General features: G+C 38.7%; 1 protein-coding gene and 1 non-coding gene across 8 annotated transcripts in view; both read left to right on the plus strand.

The window, feature by feature from the left end:
- The window catches only part of ECHDC1 (ethylmalonyl-CoA decarboxylase 1), a 56,651-nt gene that overhangs the window by 25,855 nt on the left and 5,844 nt on the right, over positions 1–24,952 (plus strand). For all 7 annotated transcript variants that reach the window (XM_013966361.2, XM_005684476.3, XM_013966362.2 and 4 more), the window contains 3 exons: positions 1,907–2,049; positions 10,053–10,105; positions 15,751–15,831. In XM_013966361.2, coding sequence (XP_013821815.1) covers positions 1,907–2,049; positions 10,053–10,105; positions 15,751–15,831 — 277 coding nt within the window. The remainder of the gene's footprint in view (positions 1–1,906; positions 2,050–10,052; positions 10,106–15,750; positions 15,832–24,952) is intronic.
- Positions 23,509–23,590, plus strand: TRNAS-AGA. Its single transcript has one exon. It is a non-coding gene; the product is annotated as a tRNA-Ser (tRNA).

The raw sequence follows: 24,952 nt of genomic DNA on the forward strand, positions 1-24,952 counted from the left end.
GTGTTATTCTACCATGATGTAATACAGAAGCCAATGAATAGCCTTGCTGACTGCCCAGCACTCATGTTTCAAGGTGGTTTTGGCAGTCTCTGTTTATCAGTTATATGCTTCATGGAAGGAGGGGGTTGTGAATTATATTTTGTAGTAGCATTTGAAATATTGGGTTCAAAAATATCCCAATAAAGTTTTATGTGTCTTTATATAATCATAACTATAGACATAATTCAATAGACTGTAAACTTTGTAAATTATCAATGATGGGTCTTTAAACGTAAGATGACTTTTCTTTACACTCAGCAGAATTCAGAGATATCTCTTGCTATTAATGTTAACGAATAGAAATATAATGTAGGACACAAGCGTCAGCTATATATATATCATTTAAAATTTTCTGGTAGCCCTATTTTTAAAAGGAAAAAGAAGGGTTAAATTAATTTTAATAATATTGTGTTTAGTCAGTGTATTCAGAATATTGCAACTTGTGATTGATATAAAAAGTATCAATGAGATAGTTTCCTCTTTTTTTCATACCAAGTCTTTGAAATCTGCTATGTATTTTACACCACTGTTAGCGAATTGGGTCTGGCTGCTTGCTACTCAAAAATCAGCATTCAAGACAAGTGTTATTAGGAAAGAAAGTTGCTTTTAGTCAGAATGCTGGCAGTTTGGGGAGATGGTGGACTCAGTGTCCCACAAAAACCACCTCTGAAGATTCTGTTGAGCCATGAAAGTTTTAAAGGAAGAAGGGGACGTAATCTCAGTCTCTGAGATACGGTGTCTGAGTCATTGCCATCCCACACTGTGTGCTGGCTTGTCGACTTCTTGTGACTTTTCTTTAGATGCTCTCGTTCACTCAGCTTGTTTGCACAGATTTGTTCTTCAGATTTCTGAAGAAGAAGCTAGGGAAGAGATCTAGTCCTCTGTTACTTATTCTTCATCTCTACTTCTCTGATCTATGGAAAGAACCAACAGGTTAGGCAATGTATTGTGTCATCCAGAGATCTGATAGTTGTGCCTAAGGCCAGAGATGAGTAGAGGATGGGGTTGCCTGGCCTAAGGTTAGTGACAAGGCAGAAGGGGCTTCCTGTCGAGAGCTCTTTCCTGCCATAAACTGTTTACACTACTGCACATCTCAGTTTAGACTAGCCATATTTCAGGTGCTCAGGGACTTCATGTGGGTGGTGGCTACTGCATTGGACAGTGCAGCTCCATACCTTCAATTGGTTCAGAGAATAAAAGGCAACTTTTACATGAGCCTAGAAAAAAATTAAATTAGAAAGGTAAGACTGTTGTAGAGATTTTAGAGTAGCTAGCTACTAATTTTTACTAACTACTGAATAGCTGTACTTTATGATTTATATCAGTAAAGCTTTTTATTCAAATGGAAACAAGTATTAATTTGATGCCTAGTGTTTAAAACTAATACAAGCAGAGCTACTTTGATTAGAGTGATGGGGTTGGGTTGGGTTGAGAGATGATGAATGGGCCCTACACTCACAACTCTCAGGTCCTTGCCTGAAGATCACCCAAGCAGATACTCTTCATGGTCCATTTCATCTCTTATGTTTATTTCACAGAATCAATAAGATTAGTTTAACTACTGGTATATGTTTCTCATACTCAGGGCCAGCGTTTTTTCCCTACCTAACCACATATTTATGTGGTTTCTTAATTAAGGGGGGGAGAGAGAGAGATCACTAACAAATTGTAAGTTTTTAAAGCAGAGAGACTGTCATGCTTATCTTTTTCATATATACTCAGTACCGTCATTATAGGCATTTGATAGACATTCAGTGTTTGTAAAATTTGTGATCTAAAAGTCTTGTTTGACACCTTACAGTTTCTAAATTATTTCTATTTGTCCAATATTTTATGTGTCTGTGATACCCCCTCCCCTCTCTGGCAGGTGTTATGATGCTACAACTTCTGGAAAAAGTGATTGAATTGGAAAATTGGACAGAGGGGAAAGGTCTCATTGTCCGTGGGGCAAAAAATACTTTTTCCTCAGGATCTGATCTGAATGCTGTGAAAGCACTAGGAACTCCAGAGGCAAGTATTATATCAGTTATGCAGTAGATTCTACATGTTTGTCAGCCATCTATGGCTAAGATATTTATATTCTACTTATTGGTTATTATGATGACAGCTATTTTCTAATAGTTTTCCAAAGATCAGAGTTTTTATTTTGCATCTTAAAGATTAGCTTGTAATACTGTCAAGAAATGGGAAAAAAATGAAGGACAGGAAGGTTAGCAATAAAACGTCCACTATTAAAACCAGCAAGGATGTGAATTTTTTAAGTGGAAGCCCTTTAGCATCTCATGATATGGAGTTTTGCACGAGTACATATATAAGATACTTAGCAAGGCTTTGGCACTTGGTAGGCTCCAACAAATGCTGGGAGTTGAAACATTTGCTTTTGAATTATGGTGACAGAAAAGCAGTCTGAATCATCTGTCAGTATTTGTCCTCCATGGAAGCTGTTTTTCTTGAATTCAACCCTCCACTAACATTCCCTAGGCAGGAAAAAGTAAAAAAAAGCAGATGAGAGAGAGAGGAAAAAGGGAGAAAAATGTATCTGTTACCATTTAATGATAAATGTGAACTGTATGTAGGTAATAATGTTTTAATGTTATTGGACAGCTCTTGCACCACTCTATGTAGTATAAGGATTTCAGTTTGCATAATATCTATGAGGAAAGATCTCTCTTTTTGTAATTTTGATAGATTTGTATTTGAAAGTTGGTTTCAGCATTTTCTGGCAGGCAGGAGGGTGCCAGCCTAAGAACCGAGTAGGCTACAGTTTTATAATCTAAGGAAAAGTGAAGACAGGGAGAAGACCACCGTCTTCCTTATAGTTCCTCTTCCATGTTGGGTGGGGGATTTTTCTTGTCCCTATGTGGTCAAACTGGCACTGTCATGGTGCAATGGAAATGAGCAAAAAGGTGCTAACATATGCTAAAGTATGGTAAATCATCTCAGGTTTCAGTGTAATATCACCTTTTCCTTATATTTTTGTTTTTACTGTGTATAGAGAACCGTATCATAGAAATCATTAACTTACTGAGCTTACTGGGCAGGAGGTGGGTCTCATTCCACCGTTATTTTGTTATTTTGGGGCACATGTTACGTGTCTGTTGCATGGTTTTGCTGCTAAGGAAGCCTGTTTGGTTTCGTGGTGAAGCAAAACTGCTGTGTTAAATGATCATTAACTTACTGGCTCTCCCACGCTTTGGTTTTATTTACAATCCCCTCCTGGGATTAAATATTTAACCACTTGCTTTGTCCCTTTACTCTATCCCTATCAAGAATACTAAGCTGGCAATCTGAATATATGGATTCTTACCCAGGCTTTACAGGTAATTTTACTATGGGGCCTGCAGGTCATTTGATTATAATTTTTCACCTCTAGAATGATTCTGCAGAGAAGGCAATGGCACCCCACTCCAGCACTCTTGCCTGGAAAATCCCATGGACGGAGGAGCCTGGTGGGCTGCAGTCCATGGGGTCGCTAAGAGTCGGACACAACTGAGCAACTTCACTTTGCCTTTTCACTTTCATGCATTGGAGAAGGAAATGGCAACCCACTCCAGTGTTATTGCCTGGAGAATCCCAGGGACGGGGGAGCCTGGTGGGCCGCCGTCTATGGGGTCGCAGAGTCGGACATGACTGAAGCGACTTAGCAGCAGCAGCAGCAGAATGATTCTGTTGCTAGACATCTTATTCTGTTCACAAAAGACACTATAAAGATAGAATGAGATAGTAATGGTAGATAATTGTGGGTCTGGTATAAGTCAGTGTTGGGCTGTACTCTCAGGCCTGGAAAGCCTGCACTTGCCCAGCCGCAAGACCAAAGAAAGAGCCTGGAGTCAGTGACAGCTGTCAGTGGGCCAGTGGAAAGGGGGAACTCACATGTCTGAAGCAAAGTCCTGAAGCAGCACCCCACCAGCTGTGGCAGACAGGGCAGGACAGTCTTTGCTTCATGGAAAAGGGGAGCCCCTGATAAGGGGAATTAGCTTCATGTTGGCTCATTGGTTACCAGGGAAACTAGCAGAATGCCCCTCACCACACCTTTGAGGACAGTGACTTGCAGGGATGCAGGAAGGCCAGCCATGTGAGCAGGGTGTAAGTGAAGCAGGCAGTGGTTGAGGAAGGGACGTACAGAGAGCCAGAGAAGAGCCACCTTGAGTGGCCTGACCTTTTCAGTCAGATAGGAAGTCATCCCTAAAAATGCGAAGTTATTTTTATTTCTTCTAGTTAGAAGGTTGTTTCTGTCTCTTTAGATCATGTGGCCAGCATTTTTTTTTTCTGCTATATATGTAAAAACTACAAGTGGAAACATGCTAAATGTTTCACATATATATAGTGGGCCTGATGTAAATCAGGTAGGAAAATATCAGACTTCAGATAAGATATCACTTAATAAAGTTTATTCTTTCCAGTGAGGACCTTCTCCAGATAACATGTTGAATGTTTGCAGTAGAGTGAGTGTGGATTTTGATCTACAGCTGGGAACTCGGGTGCTGTGACCCCAGTGCTTAAATAGGACTGCAGGTGTCCATCCCTTGTAGTCACGCACATCTGCCAATATTGATAAAAAACAAACAAACAAACAAAAAAAACCCACCTGGAATTGTGATTCTGCTTTACAGTGTGTTATTTTTCAGGCCCAGATTGGCTTTAAAATACCTTATTTCAAAATATTGTCTTGTGTAGGTGAATCCTTTATTATACTTCTATGAAATATCTTCAGTCATGGTTATAGGAAATATATAGCGTAGAAATAAATAATTTGAATAAATTCTCTTTATGAACAATATTGGGTTCATATTGGCTCACCATCAGGGTTGACTGTAATCACTGATGATTGCTCCATCCTTTGTTTACCGATAAGATAGGCAGTATTTTATTTTTCAGACTAATATGTTGAAACCCTCCTGTACTCAGAATCAACAGTCATCAGCATGGTAATAGAGAATCCACCTGCCGATGCAAGAGATGCAGGAGACGTGGGTCCGATCCTTGAGTTAGAAAGATCCCCTGGAAGAGGAAGGGGCAACCACTGCAGTGTTCTTGCCTGAAAAATTCCATAGACAGAGGAGCCTGGCAGACTACAGTTCATGGGGTCGTAAAAGAGTCAGACATGACTTAGCACACACGTGTAATGTACATGCATGCATGGTGTATTTGTCACATGATGACTTTCAAATTAATAAGAACTAGAAACAGTTTAAATAAAAGTCCTGATAACTGTTTCCATTTCTCATATAGAGCTTATTCCTATATGCCTGAAAAGTAACTATAAATGTGTAAAACTGAAATTTTAAATGGCCTTGGGATTTTTGAGGCTCATACATGTTTATGAGTTGCAGTTGCACATGTGAACATTCCTGTCCCTCACAGCTAAGAGATTCTGAGATGCTTAACATGACTTAAAGTTATAGACAGCCTTTTTCTGAACAAAGCTCTTTTTATCTCGCATACTTACTCTTTGTTCTCAGAGACGTGTCGCTGCATCTGCTTGTTTGGTGAATTCACTCTTCTGAGGATGGAAAAGTACAATAGATGATGATTTTAGTAATTGAATTGCTTTTCTTTCAGATTATTAATAAGGCACTCAAAAGTGATTATTAAATGCCTTTTTTTGAAAAAGATAATTGTGTTGATGTTTTTGCCACTGTGTTTTTTCAAAGCTTTGAAAAATATTTTGCTAATGAAAATTACCAAATACTAAAAAAAGTAGACTTATTAACTGAAAGAAGATGGGCAACCTAGAAGTTGCGAGTTAACATTTTATTCTGCGGACATTCTTAGGACTTCAAACCTAAGGGGAGACAGTATCTCATAACCCTGAGAAATCGCTCTGAGGCTGTGAAGGGGAGCCAAGATATATGGGTGTGTTTGCAACAAAGTGCAAGTAGTCAGGAGATTCTTGTTAATTAAAGAAAGCCAGACATCTGAAGTTAAGGAATTCAGCGCTTTTCTGTGTATGGGTGGGTTCGAGAGTCTGGGCCCACTGAAATCATTTCCTTTGGTATGCACCTCAGCTGTAGGGGCCATCTTGTTTTCTCATCCTGAGCTCCCTCAAGCTGCACTGTTGGGAGTGGCGACTGCTTGATGGGGGTACGTTCCCTGTTTCCATGCTAAGCTCCCTCAGGGCTCACCATCAGGGTTGACTGTAATCGCTGATGATTGCTCCATCCTTTGATTACCGATAAGATAGGCAGTATTCTATTTTTCAGACTAATATGTTGAAACCCTCCTGTACTCAGAATCAACAGTCATCAGCATTGTATTTGCTTATCTATCGGTAGTTTTTTTTCCTTTTTTTCTTTAGGACCTGGTCTCAAGAGGTTGGTTTCATTTTGATACCCTTTTGTTAATGAGCAGGGAAAAAAAGCTCTCATTGTTCCAGTGAAAGAAAGTGAAAGTCACTCACTACTGTCCGACTCTTTGCCACTCCTATGGACTATACAGTCCATGGAATTCTCCAGGTCAGAATACTGGAGTGGGTAGCTGTCCCCTTCTCCAGGGGATCTTCCCAACCCAGGGATCGAACCCAGGTCTCTTGCATTGCGGGCGGATTCTTTACCATCTGGGCCACCAGGGAAGTCCCTAATTGTTCCTATTCGACAGTTAATCCTTCATTAAGATGGTCCAAGCAGAGAGATGAATTAGCCCTGAAAAGTTATGGAACAGAAAAAAAGAATAAAAGAGGAAAAAAGTCTAGTGCAGTATTAACCCATTTCTAAGATGTGACTTGATGCTGCAGATGTGCTGTAGACTCTGAGAAGTCTTTTTTCAGAGGGCAGAAATAATAAAAGTCCAGTTGAAGCTTTCAGATAGGGGGAAATAAAAACCTTCTTACTCTGCAGTGAATGGGTTTGATGCCTCGAGAAACGTTGGGCCTTTTAGAAACCTGTATATTTCTCTATGTACCTTGAAGATAGTAAGTATCCTCCTTTGTCCAGTGACTTCCCTTGTTAAGTTTCTGCCAGTCTGTTGCCCCCCATTTCTCTGTTGCCTAAATTTTCGCAGCAACCTCAAAGTTCTTGTCTAACTTCTTTGCTTTTGTTGTGATTATTGTACAGTTCCATTGTGGCCTTATTGACTTGTAGAGAAGCTGTTATAAATTTCTCAAAACCCTTCTGTGTATTTTGAGGAAATTAGTAAATTCATACAACAGGCACTTAGGGAAAAAAAAGGAAGGCTCATTTATGGTTCTCTTACTGGAAGGGGGACCACTTCCAGAGCCCAAGAGTGGGCTCCTGTCTAGCACTCGGAAATGAATCGTCCAAGGAGACACACATACTGACAAAGCAAAATGCTTTATTGGGAAGGGATGCCAGGCAGAGAACAGCAGGGTAAAGGAACCCAGGAGAGCTGCTCTGCCACATGGCTCTTGGTCTCAGGTTTTCTTGTAACTGGGAGTTAGCTTTCCAGGTTATCTCCAGCCATTCATCTTACTTATATCCATATTTGGTCTGATTCCTGGCAGCACATACATCTCTCAGTCTCGATGGTGTCCAGCAAAAGGATTTCTGGGAGGTTGGCAGAACATATTATGGGCTGGCATCTCCTCCCTCCTTTTGGCTCTTCCCAAATTCTTCCCAGCGGTATCATACTGTTTTTTACTACTCATTGATTGCCTTTGTTTTGTGAAACGACGTAGTTCTCCATCTCAAATTCATCTGAGTCAGTTAACTTCAACAAGCACATACTATATGCAGAACGTTGATTACAGTGCTGGCTTCTGAGGATAAAGAATGCGTTTTGTCAGCCTCAAATTATCTAGCAAATGCCATCTCCTCTTCTCCTCTGTAAAGCCTCCTCAACTACTCCAACCCAGTGAATTGTTTCTTATTTGCCACTATTCTCAGCTTGTTTAAGCATTTCTCAGAATACTTAACGTACTGTACCTTGATGCATGACGCATTTCTGTTTTCTCACAAGATTTTTGAAGACTGGGAACGAGGGCCACATTCTACTGATCATGTTCCCTATCTTTATCTTGTATAGATGATGTGACTAATAATAAATCTAAATACAATGTATACAATCTATAAATTCTCTAGTTAAGTTAGAAAAGGGAAATACTACAGAAACACAAAGGGAAAAAGCTGTTACTCTGGGATTTAGAAAATCTTGTTGAAAAAAATGTTTGATTCAGGCATTCCTTGAAATAGGTAGAGAAAAGGACCAGCTGTTCCAAATAGTGGGAATGATGTGAGCCAAGACATAGAACAACAATAAATGTAAGGTGTTAAAGGAATGGCAAAGAGCTTGTTGCAGAAGAAGTCAGGATGCTTGACTGAAGGGTACAGTAGTTAATAAAGTTGGTAAAATAGTTTGGGATCAATCCTTCCCAAGGAATTCTGACCTTATTTTATTGGTGATATGAAATTATCATCCTATAAGGAGGTTTTTCAGGCAGGATGCAAAATAACATTACAGAGGAAAAAGAAATCAAATACAGAGAGGCCAGTTAGGAAACAAGGCTGTTGTAATAATCTAAGCATGAGTAACACAAGTTCAAACGTGTGAAAATAGAAGACGAAGGGATTTAAATTGGAAATATTTCAAAAGAAGGATTGAGGAGACATGCTTGGTAACTCAGCAAACACAGGAAAACTGAAATGGAGGAGTTAAAGATAATGCCAAGAATTCTGAACCTGTTGGACTAGAAAAACCATTCCTGTTAATTCAGAACTCTGATCTATTACAAAGCATCTAGGTACATTTTCATCTTTCTAACCATTCTTTAAATCAAATGGAACAAGTCTTTAAAATTTTTCATTCCTTCCTTATTGTGTAAGAAAACTGAAGTTCATTGTTATGACTTGCTCAAGTTTATTTTTTTATTATGTGGTGATACTCGGGTTAAAAGTCAGCTTTTTCATAACCGGTTGTTTTGCCATGCCAAATTTGAAACGTTGGCAGAATGTGAAATCTCTTAGCAGGCTTTGGTACTCTAAAGGAAACACTAGTTGAAGCGATGGAATGGATGAGACTTCCAAGGAAGAAAGTGTAGATAAGGGAGAGAAAGAGGGTCATGGAGTGGATTTTCGGTAACATGTATTTAGCTGAATAAAAAAGAGACAAAGAAGAAAACTAGAATATGGTAATCAAAGAGTTAGGAAGAGGATTGGGAGTTGAAGTGTCGCTAGAAACTGAGACTATCCAAATGAAAAAACTGGTCAAAGGAAGATGCTATATGTTATGGAGATACAGACGAAGATGAGAATAAGGAAAAGCCATTTAATTTAACAAATAGGAGATTGTTAGAAACCTTTGAGGAAAGTCTTTTGAGAGAAGGCTGAAGACCACATTATACTTGGTTTAAGAAAGCATATGAGGGTAAAAAGAAGAGGCAATGAGTTTATACTACCATTAAGAAATTTGTTTTTAATATGTTTATATTCTTAGGGGATCAGAATTTGGGATAATAGGTGGGCATGTCTTATGCCTTGTCCTTCCAAATTACCCTGAATAGAACTTTACACTTTTCTGAGACCTGACTCTTACACACCTACGGCTACGGCTAAGTCGCTTAAGTCGTGTCCGACTCTATGTGACCCCGTAGATGGCAGGCAGCCCACCAGGCTCCCCCATCCCTGGGATTCTCTAGGCAAGAATACTGGAGTGGGTTGCCATTTCCTTCTCCAAGGCATGAAAGTGAAAAGGCAAAGTGAAGTTGCTCGGTCATGTCCGACTCTTAGCGACCCCATGGACTGCAGCCCACCAGGCTCCACCGTCCATGGGATTTTCCAGGCGAGAGTACTGGAGTGGGGTGCCATTGCCTTCTCCATTACACACCTAAGTCCATGGTAATACCTCATACAAAGCTGAATTCAAAAAACCCTTGAAGATCAACATAATAAATACAATATCATTTGCATTTCAGACAGCTTCAAAGAGTTTTTAAATGAAAACCTCATTTTAAAAATTTCATTATTTTTGGCTCTATTACTTTCTAAATCCTAAAAGTTTTTTTTTTTAATTTCTTACGTAAAACATTTACATTGTGTCTTTGTGTTTATTCTTATTTAAAGGATGGAATGGCCGTATGCATGTTCATGCAAAACACCTTAACACGATTTATGAGGTAATGTATCTTTGTTTTTAAAACATGATTTCTATGCTTTCTTCTCTGTAACCACCCTCCGTGTTTTTTCAGTCTTCTAACTTTATTGAGGCTTTCAGTGGCTAAGTCAAAGATCTCTCTTGGTAAATGTCACATGGTACTTAAAAATACATGGGTTATTTTCAAATATCTTTTGATACTGATTTTTAGCATCATTCCACAGTGGTAAGAGAACAGACTTTGATTTTGATACCTTTAGACCATGAAATTTTTGCACCTTGTTTTATGTCCCTTAATATGTTCCAGGGCCTCCTAGTTTATAGTCTATGAGAACTTGAATAGAATTTGTATCCTCCTATTGTGTGAAAATTGTATGAATCTTAATTATGTTGAATTGGTTCATGGTGCCTTTCAGGTCTACTGTATCCTTCTACTTTTTTGTATGTTCAGTCCATTAATTTTTGAGAGTTTGCTAGTGAAACTCCAACTAAAAATCTTTATCTATTAAAAAAATAATTGTAATATATAGTAGAACTGTATGTAACTTTGTTCTGTATTTTCCAAGTCTCCTATAAGAAAGTTATATTTTCATAATTTAAAAAATAAAAAGGCAATAATTTTAAAAAACACAATTTCTAAAAAACCCCAAATAACTCTTTATTAGTCTATGCTTTGCGCTAGTTAAAAAACAGTCACTGATAGTCTATTCATATTTAGAATATATGAATTCAATATTCATATATTCTGGTTCATATTTATTCTAATGATGAACTATTTATTTTTGCCATCAAGGACAGTCATATAATTAGGTGTTAGTGAGGTACATACAAATATTTTAAAAATAAGAACCTTGAGAGGTAAAAAGAGTTTAAGACTTAGCTCTTTTCCTTAAAGAGTTTGTATTTAGTTATAACCCGGATATATTTAAGATAGACATGTGAAAGTTAAATACTGATACTAGAGCAGAAAAGATGCATAAAGATAATCTAATATTCAAAATTAGTAGAATGTATAGTGAAGTGATCTACATCCACAAGGAGAGAGAAAAAGAGAGGAGAGAGACAAAAGAGAGAGAAAGCTTTTATGTATTTCTGAGAAAGATGGATTCACTTTGCACCTAGAAGAGGAAGAAAAGGGAAAAAATTTGGCTCCTGTTATTATGCATTTGGGGTTACAAACTATGATATGATTGGGGTGATTAGCTTTCTAGTTCCATATTCTGAATGTAAAAAAAGTTAAAATTCAGGGAAACTAAGGAAATTCATACTTGTTTAGGACACTTATTTATTGGACATGAATGTATTTTTGTTACTGTTTATATATGAGAGTCTAGAAAGAGTGATCTTCATTGTATTAGTTCCTATTCACCTACTTCTTACCACATTTGACCTTTTCTTAAGTAAATCTTAAAAGTTTTTTTCTTTAGGTAATCCTTTTTTTTTTGGAAGCAGTGTGTGTTAAGAAACGTGTAATTTCTTAAGACCTGTATCTTTTCATTTTGGTTAGACCTGCAAAAAATTATATATTTTTGAAACATTTTAAATTCACCTTTCAATACACAGTTCTGCAAAATGGGTCTTTGCAAACATGAAAGGTGAAGAGTATTTTTACTTCAGAACCATTCTTTTATGTAGGATCAGTCTCTGGATCATTTCAATGAGGAATGAAAGATTTTTGGTAGGAACCTTCCATACCACATTTCTTCCTTTTTGATACAGCCTTAATTTTCCCGTCTATAATTTGATATCAACAAAAATCGACTAAGACTGTAGCACACTGAAGAATTCCCAGTTGTCAGGTGCTTAGAAGTTCCAGGAGCTCTCTACAAGCTTGTTAGTCACTCAGTCATGTCCAACTCTTTGGACCCTGTGAACTGTAGCCCGCCAGGCTCCTCTGTCCATGGAATTCTCCAGGCAAGAATACTGGGGTGGGTTGCCATTCCTTCTCCAGAGGATTGTCCTGACGCAGGGATCAAACCTGGGTCTGCAGCATTGCAGGCACATTCTTTACCATGTGAGCCACCGGGGAAGCCTGTATACAGGCTTACCTCGGAGATACTGCAGGTTGGGTACCACAGCACCACAACAAAGTGGTATCAAAATAAAGCAAGTCACAGAATTTTTTGGTTTCCCAGTGCATATGAAAGTTATATTTATACTGTACTGTGTCTGTTAAGTATGTGATCGCATTATGTCTTTAAAATGTACATATTAGTTTAGAAACACTTTATTGCTAAAAATTGCCAATCATCGTCTGAGCCTTCAGTGAATCTTAATCTCTTTGTTGGTGCAGGGTCAGTATTGATGGCTGCTAACTGATCAAGGTGATAGTTGCTGAAGGTTGGGATAGCTGTGGAAATTTCTTGAAATAGCCAACAGTGAAGTTTTCAGCTTCAGTTGACTCTTCCTTTCATGAACGATTTCTCTGTAACATCCAGTGCTGTTTGACAGCATTTTTACCCAGAGAGGAACTTCTTTCAAAATTGGAGTCAGTCCTCTCAAACCCTGTGGCAGCTTTATCAAATATGTTTTTTAATATTTAAAATCTTTTGTTATCATTCCAATCATTTTCACAACATCTTCACCAGGAATAGATTCCATCTCAAGAAACCACTCTCTTTGCTCATCCATGAGAAGCAACTCCTCATCTGTTAAAGTTTATCATGAGATTGCAGCAAAATCAGTCACATTTTCAAGGTCTACTTCTTGTTCTCTTGTTTCCACCACATCTGCAGTTTCTTCCTCTAATGGTGTCTTGAACTCCTCAAAGTCATCCAAGAGGTTTGGAATCAGCTTCTTCCAAACTCCAGTTAATGGTGATGTTTTGAGTTCTTCCCATTAATCACAGATGTTTTTAATAGTGTCACCTGGCTCCTCTGCCCATGGAATTTTGCAGGCAAGAGTACTGGCGTCGGTTGCCATGTCTTCCTCCAGGGGATCTCCCCAACCCAGGGCTCGAACTCCAGTCTCCTGGGTCTCCTGCATCACAGGCAGATTCTTCATCTGCTGGCCCACTGGGGAAGCTCCAAGAGCATCTCGAATGGTGAATCCTCTTCAGAAGGTTTTCAATTTACTTTGCCCAGATCCATCAGAAGAATCACTCTCTGTGGAAGCTAAAGACTAATGAATTGTATTTCTTAAATAATGAGACTTGAAAGTTAAAATTACTACTTGATCCACAGGCTGCAGAATGGATGTTGTATTAGCAGGCATGAAAAACAGCTTTTATTTCACTGTACACCTTCATCAGAGCTCTTGGATGATCAGGTGCATTTCATTGTCAATGGGCAGTACTAGTTTGCAAGAAATCTGTTTTTTTCTGAGCAGTAAATCAGCAGTGGACTTAAAATATTCAGTAAACCACGTTGTAAACCGATGTGCTCACCCAGCCTTTGTTGTTCTATTTACAAAACACTGAGTAGATTGAGAAATGCTGGGCTGGAAGAAGCACAAGCTGGAATCAAGATTGCCAGGAGAAATATCAATAACCTCAGATATGCAGACGACACCACCCTTATGGCAGAAAGTGAAGAGGAACTCAAAAGCCTCTTGATGAAAGTGAAAGAGGAGAGTGAAAAAGTTGGCTTAAAGCTCAACATTCAGAAAATGAAGATCATGGCATCTGGCCCCATCACTTTATGGGAAATAAATGGGGAAACAGTGGAAACAGTGTCAGACTTTATTTTTGGGGGATCTAAAATCACTGCAGATGGTGACTGCAGCCATGAAATTAAAAGACGCTTACTCCTTGGAAGGAAAGTTATGACCAACCTAGATAGCATATTCAAAAGCAGAGACATTACTTTGCCAACAAAGATCTGTCTAGTCAAGGCTATGGTTTTTCTAGTGGTCGTGTATGGATGTGAGAGTTGGATTGTGAAGAAAGCTGAGCACCGAAGAATTGATGGTTTTGAACTGTGGTGTTGGAGAAGACTCTTGATATTCCCTTGGACTGCAAGGAGATCCAACCAGTCCATCCTAAAGGAGATTAGTCCTGGGTGTTCTTTGGAAGGAATGATGCTGAAGCTGAAACTCCAGTCCTTTGGCCACCTCATACGAAGAGTTCACTGATTGGAAAAGACTCTGATGCTGGAAGGGATTGTGGGAAGGAGGAGAAGGGGACGACAGAGGATGAGATGGCTGGATGGTATCACTGACTTCGATGGACGTGAGTTTGAGTGAACTCTGGGAGTTGGTGATGGACAGGGAGGCCTGGCGTGCTGCAATTCATGGGGTCGCAAAGAGTTGAACATGACTGAGTGACTGAACTGAACTGAACTGAGCAGATTGAGCATAATTCTTAATAGCCCTAGGATTTTCAGAGTGGTGAATAAGCATTTAGTTTCAACTAGTAACAGGCTGCTCCTGAAACGAGAGTTAGCCTGCCCTTTGAAGCTTTGAAGCCAGGCATTGATGTCTCTCTAGCCGTGAATGTCCTAGATGGCATCTTCTTCTAATATAAGGTTGTTTTGTCTGCATCGTCACCTTCATGAATTATCTTAGATCTGCAGGATAACTTGCTGCAGCTGACATCTGATCTGCATCAGCACTTGCTGCTTCACCTAGCACATTTAGGTTATGGAGATGACTTCTTTCCTGAGTCCTCATAAACCAACCTCTGCTAGCTTCACACTTTTCTTCTATGTCTCTTCCACATCTCTCTCAGTCTTCATAGAACTGAAGAGAGTTAGGACTGCTCTGGATTAGGCTTTGACTTAAGGAAATGTGGGTAATTTGATCTAATATCTGGACCAATAAGACTTTCTTCCTATTAGCAATAAAGTTGTTTTGCCTTCTTATCTTTCATGTGTTCACTGGAGGAGCACTTTTAATTTCCTTCAAGAACTTTTACTTTGCATTCACAACTTGGCTAACTGTTAGCCAAAGCCTAATCCAGCACAGTAAGTGAAAGTGAAAGTTGCTCAGTCGTGTCTGACTCTTTGGAACCCCATGGACTATATACAGTCCATGAATTTCTCCAGGCCAGAATACTGGAGAGGGTAGCCTTTTCCTTCTCCAGGAGATCTTCCCAACCAAGAGACTGAACCCAGGTTTCCCACATTGCTGGCAGATTCTTTACCAGCTGAGCCACCAGGGAAGCCCAGTAAAGTGAAGCACAGAAAAATGAGGTGTGCTTGCGTTATACAGAAACAGCTGTTCATTTGGAAGAAAGTCAATATGCCTGAAGTTTAAAATAAATAATGATTTGGGGAGGTATGTTGATCAGTTTGGGGCTTCCCTGGTGGTTCAGAACGGTAAAGATGGCAATGCAGGAGACCCAGGTTTGATCCCTGGGTCAGGAAGGTCCCCTGAAGAAGGGAATGGCTACCCACTCCAGCATTCTTGCCTGGAGAATTCCATGGACAGAGGAAGCTGGCAAGCTACAGTCCATGGCGTGGCACAGAATCGGACACGACTTAGCTACTAACACCTTCACTTTGATGTTTGCGTAGCATTTAGTGTGAATTATTATAATTTCATTATTATGCTATTTTGCTTCTCATGGTTTACAGGCTAATGATTCTACTGTACTTTGAGGTGTGCTTGTTTTTCTAAACATAGATGAATAATTTTGTTTCTACTATATCTCATTTTTAAAATATTTGTAGCTTAATATCAGAATTTAAAATATTAACATCCATTTTTCCTTTTTCCTTCAATATACAGACTTCCTTTAATAAGTGTTGCATTGGTTCAAGGTCGGGCGTTGGGTGGAGGAGCAGAAGTTACAACAGCGTGTGATTTCAGGTAGGGTAAAAATTGTATTACTCCTTGCCCAATATAATTAACATGTGAAATTTATTTCTTTGCCTGAATTATAGGTATTTAATATATTTTTAAATAGATGATGATGAGCAAATATTTTTTTCTGCCAGTCATATCATTAAAGTAGATAATCAGTCTAATATAACTCCATAATTACTCCATTGCTGTGCATTTCAAAAAGTTAAAATGCTTTTGAAAAAAATCCATATTAACAAAGTCCCCGGGGAATGAAGCGAAGGAAATACATGAAACTTTAAGAGTCACAAGAATTATACAAGAAAAGAACCAAAAAAAAAAAAAAAAAACCCCAAAGAAGTAAAGAGAATGGGGAAAGGGTCTGCTTGGATCTTCCTCTTACTAATGACAAGAGGTTTTCTGAGACCCTGTCTCTATCGTGATTTGTAGAAACTTTGTGGGGGTTTTGAGCTGATTAGAGAATTCATTTAGAGAAAATTATTTGGTATCAATTAACCCTTTAATCCTAGATTTCTTTTTAGTATTGGATAGCTGTACTTTTGGAGAAGGGAATGGCAGTCCACTCCAGTGTTCTTGCCTGGAGAATTCCATGGATGGAGAAGCCTGGTGGGCTACAGTTTGTGGGGTCGCAAAGAGTCGGACACGACTGAGTGACCAACACATGCAGCTATACTTTATAGGAATGATACAGTTTTTGTAAGGCTTTCTATATTTTGGTTTCGTGTGTATAAACCATAAATGTTTTCTAAACATTTGTGTGTACAAACATATATGTCAGTTTAATGACTTGCTACAAAATAGGAAGCTATGTAACCATCTTATAGGTCAAGAATTGAAACATTATCAGCATTCCTGAACTCCCTAAGTCATAACCCCTTCAGTTCCATCTGTAAGAAAGTATTACCCGGAATTTTATAATTACTTTCTCATTTTCCTTTATAGTTTTATAAGTTATAACCATTCTATAACCAGTATATTCTATTTATTTTCCTTTTGAACTAAATATAAATAGCATACTAATAGAAATACTATGAGGAAAGAGTCAGTTAGCTAATTCATGCAAAAGAGGTAACTTTTAAAAATTTGTGACTCAGGTTTCAGTTTATAAGTTGAAACATGTCACTTTGTATTCAAATAAATTGAGATTTTAAAATAGTTTGGGTATATAAAACAAATAAATTTAGATTTTAAAATAGTTTGGGTATATAAAACAAATTACAAAGATCCTAGTCTCTTTGAAAATTGTGTTAAAGTTGCTTCAGTTGTGTCTGACTCTCTGTGACCTTGTGGACTGTAGCCTGCCAGGCTCCTCTCCATGGGATTCTCCAGGCAAGAATACTGAAGTGGATTGCTATGCTCTACTCCAGGGGATCTTCCTGACCCAGGGATTGAACCTGCGGCTCCTACATTACATGCAGATTCTTTACCTTTGAGCCACCGCCACCTGGGGAAGCCCCTTTCAAAACTAGTACTTGCTAATTGAGGAGCATTCTTATATACAACAAAAACTGGCCATTTCACATGACAGTGCCCTCTGCTGTCATCAATGCAGATTGTATTCAGTTCAGTTCAGTCGCTCAGCCCCATGGCCTGCATGCAGCACACCAGGCCTCCCTGTCCATCACCAACTCCTGGAGTTCACTCAAACTCATGTCCACTGAGTCGGTGATGCCATCCAGCCATCTCATCCTCTGTCGTCCCCTTCTCCTCCTGCCTTCATTCTTTCCCAGCATCAGGGTCTTTTCCAAGGAGTCAGTTCTTCGCATCAGGTGGCCAAGGTATTGGAGTTTCAGCTTCAGCATCAGTCCTTCTCATGAATATTCAGGACTGATTTCCTTTAGGATTGACTGGTTTGATCTCCTTTCAGTCCAAGGGACTCACAAGTGTCTTCTCCAACACCACAGGTCAAAAGCATTAATTCTTCAATGCTCAGCTTTCTTTATGGTCCAACTCTCACATTCATATATTACTACTGGAAAAACCATAGCTTTGACTATATGGCCCTAATTGCAGATTCTATCAGGAGGCTACAGTTTCATTCTGTGAGGAGGAATCAGTTATATTGGCTTTATGGACAATATGAGACTAAATAGAAAATGAGTGTGAAAGGACTAAATGCTTTTCTCACTTTACCCTGAAATAAAGGTGCTTGTGAAATATATCATTTAAGCATATAATTATATGATATATAAATATAAAGTATATATTTAGATATAATGTAATATATCTAAAGAATCCTAAGCTATATGTAAGTATACATTATTATACTTAAAAATCCTCTACATAAAAGTGAAAATTAAAACTATATAGATGTACTCTGGACAAAATGTACCCTCTAACACAGAGTCGTGTGCTCATCTTTAAGCACTTATTAGACTTTTGCTTCATCTTTTATACTCATTCCTGATCTGTGTTTGGGTGGAGTTAGGGTTTAGGACAAAAGGCAAAATCACAGAAAAAATAATTAAAGATTACTTAGTCCTTAGTTAGTTAGTTAAGTTGCTCGGTCGTGTCTGACTCTTTGTGACCCCATAGACTGTAGCCTACCAGGCTCCTCCATCCATGGGATTCTCCAGGCAAGAATACTGGAGTGGGTTGCCATTTCCTTCTCCAGGGGATCTTCCCGACCCAGGGATTGAACCCAGGTCTCCTGCATTGCAGGCAGACACTTTACCCTCTGAGCCACCAGGGAAGCCCTGAAAGTGAAAGAGGAGAGTGAAAAAGTTGGCCTGATGCTTAATATTCAGAAAACTAAGATCATGGCATCCAGTCCCATCACTTTATGGGAAATAGATGGGGAAACAGTGGAAACAGTGTCAGACTTTATTTTTGGGCTCCAAAATCACTGCAGATGGTGACTGCGGCCATGAAATTAAAAGACACTTACTCCTTAGAAGAAAAGTTATGAGCAACCTAGATAGCATATTCAAAAGCAGAGACATTACTTTGCCAACTAAGGTCCGTCTAGTCAAGGCTGTGGTTTTTCCAGTAGTCATGTATGGATGTGAGAGTTGGACTGTGAAGGCTGAGTGCTGAAGAATTGATGCTTTTGAACTGTGGTGTTGGAGAAGACTCTTTGAGAGTCCCTTGGATTACAAGGAGATCCAAGCAGTCCATTCTAAAGGAGATCAGCCCTGGGATTTCTTTGGAAGGAATGATGCTGAAGCTGAAACTCCAGTACTTTGGCCACCTCATGCGAAGAGTTGACTGATTGGAAAAGACTCTGATGCTGGGAGGGATTAGGGGCAGGAGGAGAAGGGGACGACAGAGGATGAGATGGCTGGATGCCATCACCGACTGCATGGACGTGAGTTTGAGTGAACTCTGGGAGTTGGTGATGGACAGGGAGGCCTGGCGTGCTGTGATTCAAGGGGTCACAGAGTCAGACACGACTGAGTGACTGAACTGAACTGAACTGACTGATGCTGGCTTGGCACTGCCATTCAAGAAAGTTGTGTCTTGGTTTTTCGTTTAGTATTTTTAATAATACAGTTTTATTACATTTTATAAAATTCTTGGTTCACAATTTACAAGACGTTTTAAAAACGTAGAAACTGGTCCTTCACAATAGAAGTGAAAACTCTCCTAGACTATTCAGCTCTTTTAAATGTACACACTCAATACAAGAGTTCTTAAAGATAAAGGCTCATAGAGAGGCTTGTATAACTGAAGTGCATTACTAACCACTACTTACAAGAGAGTGATAAACCAGTATAAATTACTCTAGCTGATCTTCCACCTAACTTCACCATTACTCTGTTGGTTATTTTCTATAACAAACTGGAAACTATTTCAGGAGATGAGAAATACTTTTTTTTGAGAAATATTTTTAATATGAATATTCCTAATAAGTGAGCTTATACAGCATTCCAGCATTACCCTACTCCCTGCCCTGAAACCCTTTAAGCACTAGCTGATAATACATGTCATGAATTAATACGTCAGAAACACTCAGGTCTACATAACATATATAGACTCTTATACTGAATTGCCTTCAGTTGAGTCATCATTTTCATGTAAAACTTGCTTAGAGAAAATGGCTTGTAAAAAACATTTTCTAAAGCTGGTAACTTAAAAATTGTCATTCCACAGTGTTCAAAACCTAGTCGCTCAAACATTATGTTTCTCTTTAGTGACAAAATTGATGAGGAAATAAAAAGCTAGAACTGTGATAAAATAATCTGATTCTAACTTTTAAATTTGTCTTGATTAAATGAAGCACAAATTAAGAAATATGTATTTGAATATTACTTTTCTATTGCAGCAATAACAAATCACCACAAATTTAGTGGCTTATAACAGTACCTGTTTATCTCACAGATATATAGGTTGGAAGTCTGGCTGGGCTCAACTGGGTTCTCTAAACCTGGTCACGAAAGGCACAAGTCAGTAGGTTGACTGGACTGAGCTCTGGGGACTCAGGGGAGCGTGCACTTCCAGGCTCATCCTGGTTACAGCTGGTAGAGTCCAGTCCCATGCACTTGTAAGGCTGAGGGCTCTGTTTCTCTGTCAGCATGCCAGCCAGGGGCCAGTCTTCGCTCTTAGAGGATGCCTGTATTCCTTCTCTTGTTTTCCATGTGACCTCCTTCAGCAGTGGTGGGTTAAGTTCCTTTCATACTTTAAATCTTTCTTACTTTTCCCTCTGCTTCATCTCTCTGACTCCAACTGGGGAAAGTTTTCTGCTTTTAAGAGCTCACCGGTTAGAATGAGCCCACTCAGATAATCTGGGATCATGCCTCTATTTTGAGAGAGAGAGATACACACACACACACACACACACGAGATACACACACACACACACACACACACACACACACATAATCTTAATTAGATCGGCACAGTCCCTTTTATCATGTAAAGTAACATATGCACAGCTTCCTGGGATTAGGGCCTGGACGTTTTTGTGGGACTGTTCTACCTCCATCACAAGGGCTTGTCATAGAGAATACAGTTGCCAGGTTTTTTTTTTTTTTTTGCTAGCTTTTATATTCCTATTTGATCACCAATTAAAATTGGTAACTTTGTTACTCTAAGTTACTGTTGTGAATGCATCTTTTTAAACTTGTTTAGATACACCAAATTGATAAAGGTTCATTGATCCAAAAATTACTTAATGTGTTATTATATTATAGTTTCTTAGGTTGGTTTCAAGCTCAAGATTCTAGAGTGTGCATTAGGAGGTACTTAGAACACTCATTCCTTGATTCCCCTTGTCTTATGCCCTATCATTCAACAAAAGGAAGGGGGTGGGAGAGGGAAGGGGAAAGGAAGGGAAATCTCTCAGAAATATCCTAGAAAATAGGAAATTGCAAACTCAGACTGCTTGAGGTTTCAGCGTCAACTTTTGGTAGTCAGAAACATGTCATCAGTTTAATTGTCTGTTACTCAGTTTTTGCTACTTAATTTGGTATAAGAGAGAAATTGGAATTGTGCTTTTGGTTTGAAATTACAGTCAGCCCTCTGAATCTGTGGGTTCCAAATTCAAGATTTCAACCAAGGATTGAAAATATTCTGGAAAAAAATTCGAGAAAATTTCAAAAAGCAAAACTTATATTTGCCATGTGCTTGCAACTACTGATGTTCCTTTTACACTGAATTAGGTATAAGTAATCTAGAGATATTTAAACTATATGGGAGGATGTGTACAGGTTATATAAAAATACTATACCATTTTATATAAGGAAATTAAGCATCTGAGGATTTTGATATCTGTGAGGGATCCTGGAACCAGTCATGGAATGGACAAAGACTCCCTGTACCGTATTATAATGGAACTTCACCAATTTTTAACATTTCGCTGTTCCTTTTTTCACCTCTTTTGTGTATGTGTATAGTATGTTTTATATATATATATACACACACATATATGTAATTTTTTATGAGAAATTTGAGAGTAAGTTACAAACATCTTACCCTTTTACTCCTTTATACACCCAAACACACACATAAATATATATTCTTTTTTTTAAGAACTAGTTGTTCAGTTGTGTCTCAGTCTTTGCGACCCCATGGACTGCAGCATGCCAGGCTTCCCTGTCCATCACCAACTCCCGGAGTTCACTCAGACTCATGTCCATTGAGTTAGTGATGCCATTCAATCGTCTCATCCTCTGTCATCCCCTTCTCCTCCTGCCTTCAATCTTTCGCAGCATCAGGGTCTTTCCCAATGAGTTGGCTCTTCACATCAGGTGGCCAAAGGATTGGAGCTTCAGCTCCAGCATCAGTCCTTCCAATGAATAGTCAGGACTGATTTCCTTTAGGACTGACTGGTTGTCTCCTTGCAGTCCAAAGGACTCTCAAGAGTCTTCTCCAACACCACAGTTTAAAAGCATCAATTCTTCAGCACTCAGCCTTTTTTATGGTCCAACTCTCACATCCATACATGACTACTGGAAAAACCAAAGCTTTGACCAGATGGACCTTTGTCAGCAAAAAGTCCGTATAGTAACTTACTATACTCTAATGAAGAACTAGAGTGTTCTTTATATAACCACAGCACACAGTTGTCAAATGCAAGAAATTTAACATTGATGCCCTACTTTTATCTAATACACTGTCCGTATTCTAATTGTGTCAGTTTGGCAATGACGTCCTTATAGCACTCCTGGACATTTTTCCTCTACTGCAGGATCATGTACTGCACTTAGTCGTCAGAACTCTTCGTGTTCAGAACTGAGATAATGTTTTTTAAGCCACTAAGTTTGTGTGATAACATCAAGAGAAAGTAATGCAGATAATGATACTTTAAAAATGTTTATTGTGCTTTCTAATTGTAAAAGGATATTGTGTGCATTCTGGTGAATATGAATCACCTGAGGATTTTGTTGAAATGCAGTTCTGATTTCATCTCAGGGGTGAAGCCTGAGCTGATGCTGATATTGCTAGTTCACAGATCACACATTGAATAGCAACATTCTAGATTACTTTGTGTGTTGGTCATTCAGTCATGTCCAACTCTTTGTGATCCCATGGACTGCAGCCCACCAGGCTCCTCTGTCCATGGAATTCTCCAGGTAAGAATGCTGGAGTGGGTAGCCATTCCCTTCTCCAGGAGATCTTTCCGACCCAGGAATTGAACCTGAGTCTCCCACACTGCAGGCATATTCTTTACCATATAAGCCATGAGGGAAGATTATTTTGAAAATAACTTATTTTGAACATATTGTAAATATTATAATAATAAAATATATGTTACTATATATTAAAATTTTTAAGAATATAGAGTTAGCTATAGCATAAAAATTAAAGTTGCAGCCAAAATAATTAGCATTAGCACTGCAGTGTGCTTTCTTCATATCTTTTTAAAATAGACATATAATTTTCTTTTTTAAAAAATTAGGATCATATGACCTATAGTCTATATTTAAGGACAGTGTTCCCATATCACTTGTATACTTGAAAAATATGAATTTAAAATTTTTTAAAATATTCCGTCAGTTTGGATGTACTAAAATATCCCTTTGGCTGTTTCTAATTTTCCTCTATCATGATTAATGCTGTGATAACTGCCTTATATGTAAGGCTTTGTCATTTTGGAGTATTTTCTTTGATTTATTCTATAAATCCTAACACTTACTAACTACTTCAGGTACTTAGTCAAAGAATGTGAACATGTTTAAGAGTTTTGATATATAGTGCCAAGTTACCCTCCAGGAAAGATTCTGCTAGTTTGTGACCGCATATGTAGTCGTGACCGAGTGGTTAAGGCGATGGACTAGAAATCCATTGGGGTCTCCCCGCGCAGGTTCGAATCTTGCCGACTAAGCATTGGACTTCCCTGGTGGCTCAGATGGTAAAGCGTCTGCCTACAATGCGGGAGACCTGGGTTCGATCCCTTGGTTGGGAAGATTCCTTGGAGAAGGAAATGGCAACCCACTCCAGTACTCTTGCCTGGAAAATCCCATGGACGGAGGAGCTTGGTGCAGGCTACTGTCCATGGGGTCGTAAAGAGTCAGGCACGACTGAGCGACTTCAAAAAAAAAAAAAAAAAATCAAATGCTACGACCAGCAGTATGAGTGTCTATTTGAGAACATCCTTTTTTACAGTAAGTATTACTCTTTTAACTTTGATAATCAAAAATTAAATTTTATTTTGTGTTTTTTAAGGTTTTGGTGAGGCATACATTTTCATATGTTCATTGATGTGTATCTGTGTGAATTGTCTGCATTTTCTTTTTGTTTTTCTTTGGAGTGTTTTAAGATTTTGCTGTTTATACACTGGATGAAAAACACATTTTTATTCCATCATCTCCCTAGAGGAATAAAATTCTCAATTATGCAATTTAGAGCCTGCTATTTAATTTGTTTTCAATCTTGAACATTGATTTCATGAATATAAATAACTCTCAGCCAAAGGTATTAGCATTTCCAGCTGCTACCTATTAGTTCAAAGTATATTACAAAGAAAGGGAGCTGTAAACAGGCTTGTCCCAAGGGAGCTACTATACATAGCCCTTTTCTTAAAGTACTAACCTAATAAGTCAAACAGGAAATACAACATAATATTCATACTTGCACAAATGTGCACACAAACATGCATAAACACCCGAACCAACACATCCCAGAGTCATTAAAAAGCAAATCCCATTTTTGTTGTGGCAGTGCCTGTACTCTGAATGAGATGTCCACCTCAGGAAGCAGTCACATTTCCTGTGCATGCTGCTTTTTCTGTAGTTATCACTGTGTTATGTTGAAAGTCTTACTTCAGAGCCTGTGATATCAAGAACATCCCCTTCTCTGAGCATGCTAGGATTACAACTGAATGTTAAAATCAGACTTTATATTCCCCAAACATTCTCCTGTTTGTGTCTCTCTCACTGTACCACCACCATCACACACAAATGCACACACACATGCACAAATAGAAAAAACTTCATTCAACCACATACTTTCTTAATCAAGCAGTCTCTTTACATAAAGTACATGGAGCCTGATGAGACCAATCAGCTAAGAGAAGGAAATCAGAAAGGTGAGATAAGGGGAGGATCTTTGAGATCTTTCCATCTTCTATAATTTGTCTTGTGATGTGATGGCAGGTAGACAACAGGAGGAAGAAAATGCCAGGAAGGTACCCGCACAAACAAATAAGTGACTGTGTTCAAGGCATGATTGTAAAAAGTATTGTTTG

Source organism: Capra hircus, chromosome 9 (assembly GCF_001704415.2).
Source record: "Capra hircus breed San Clemente chromosome 9, ASM170441v1, whole genome shotgun sequence".
Lineage (NCBI taxonomy): Eukaryota > Metazoa > Chordata > Mammalia > Artiodactyla > Bovidae > Capra > Capra hircus.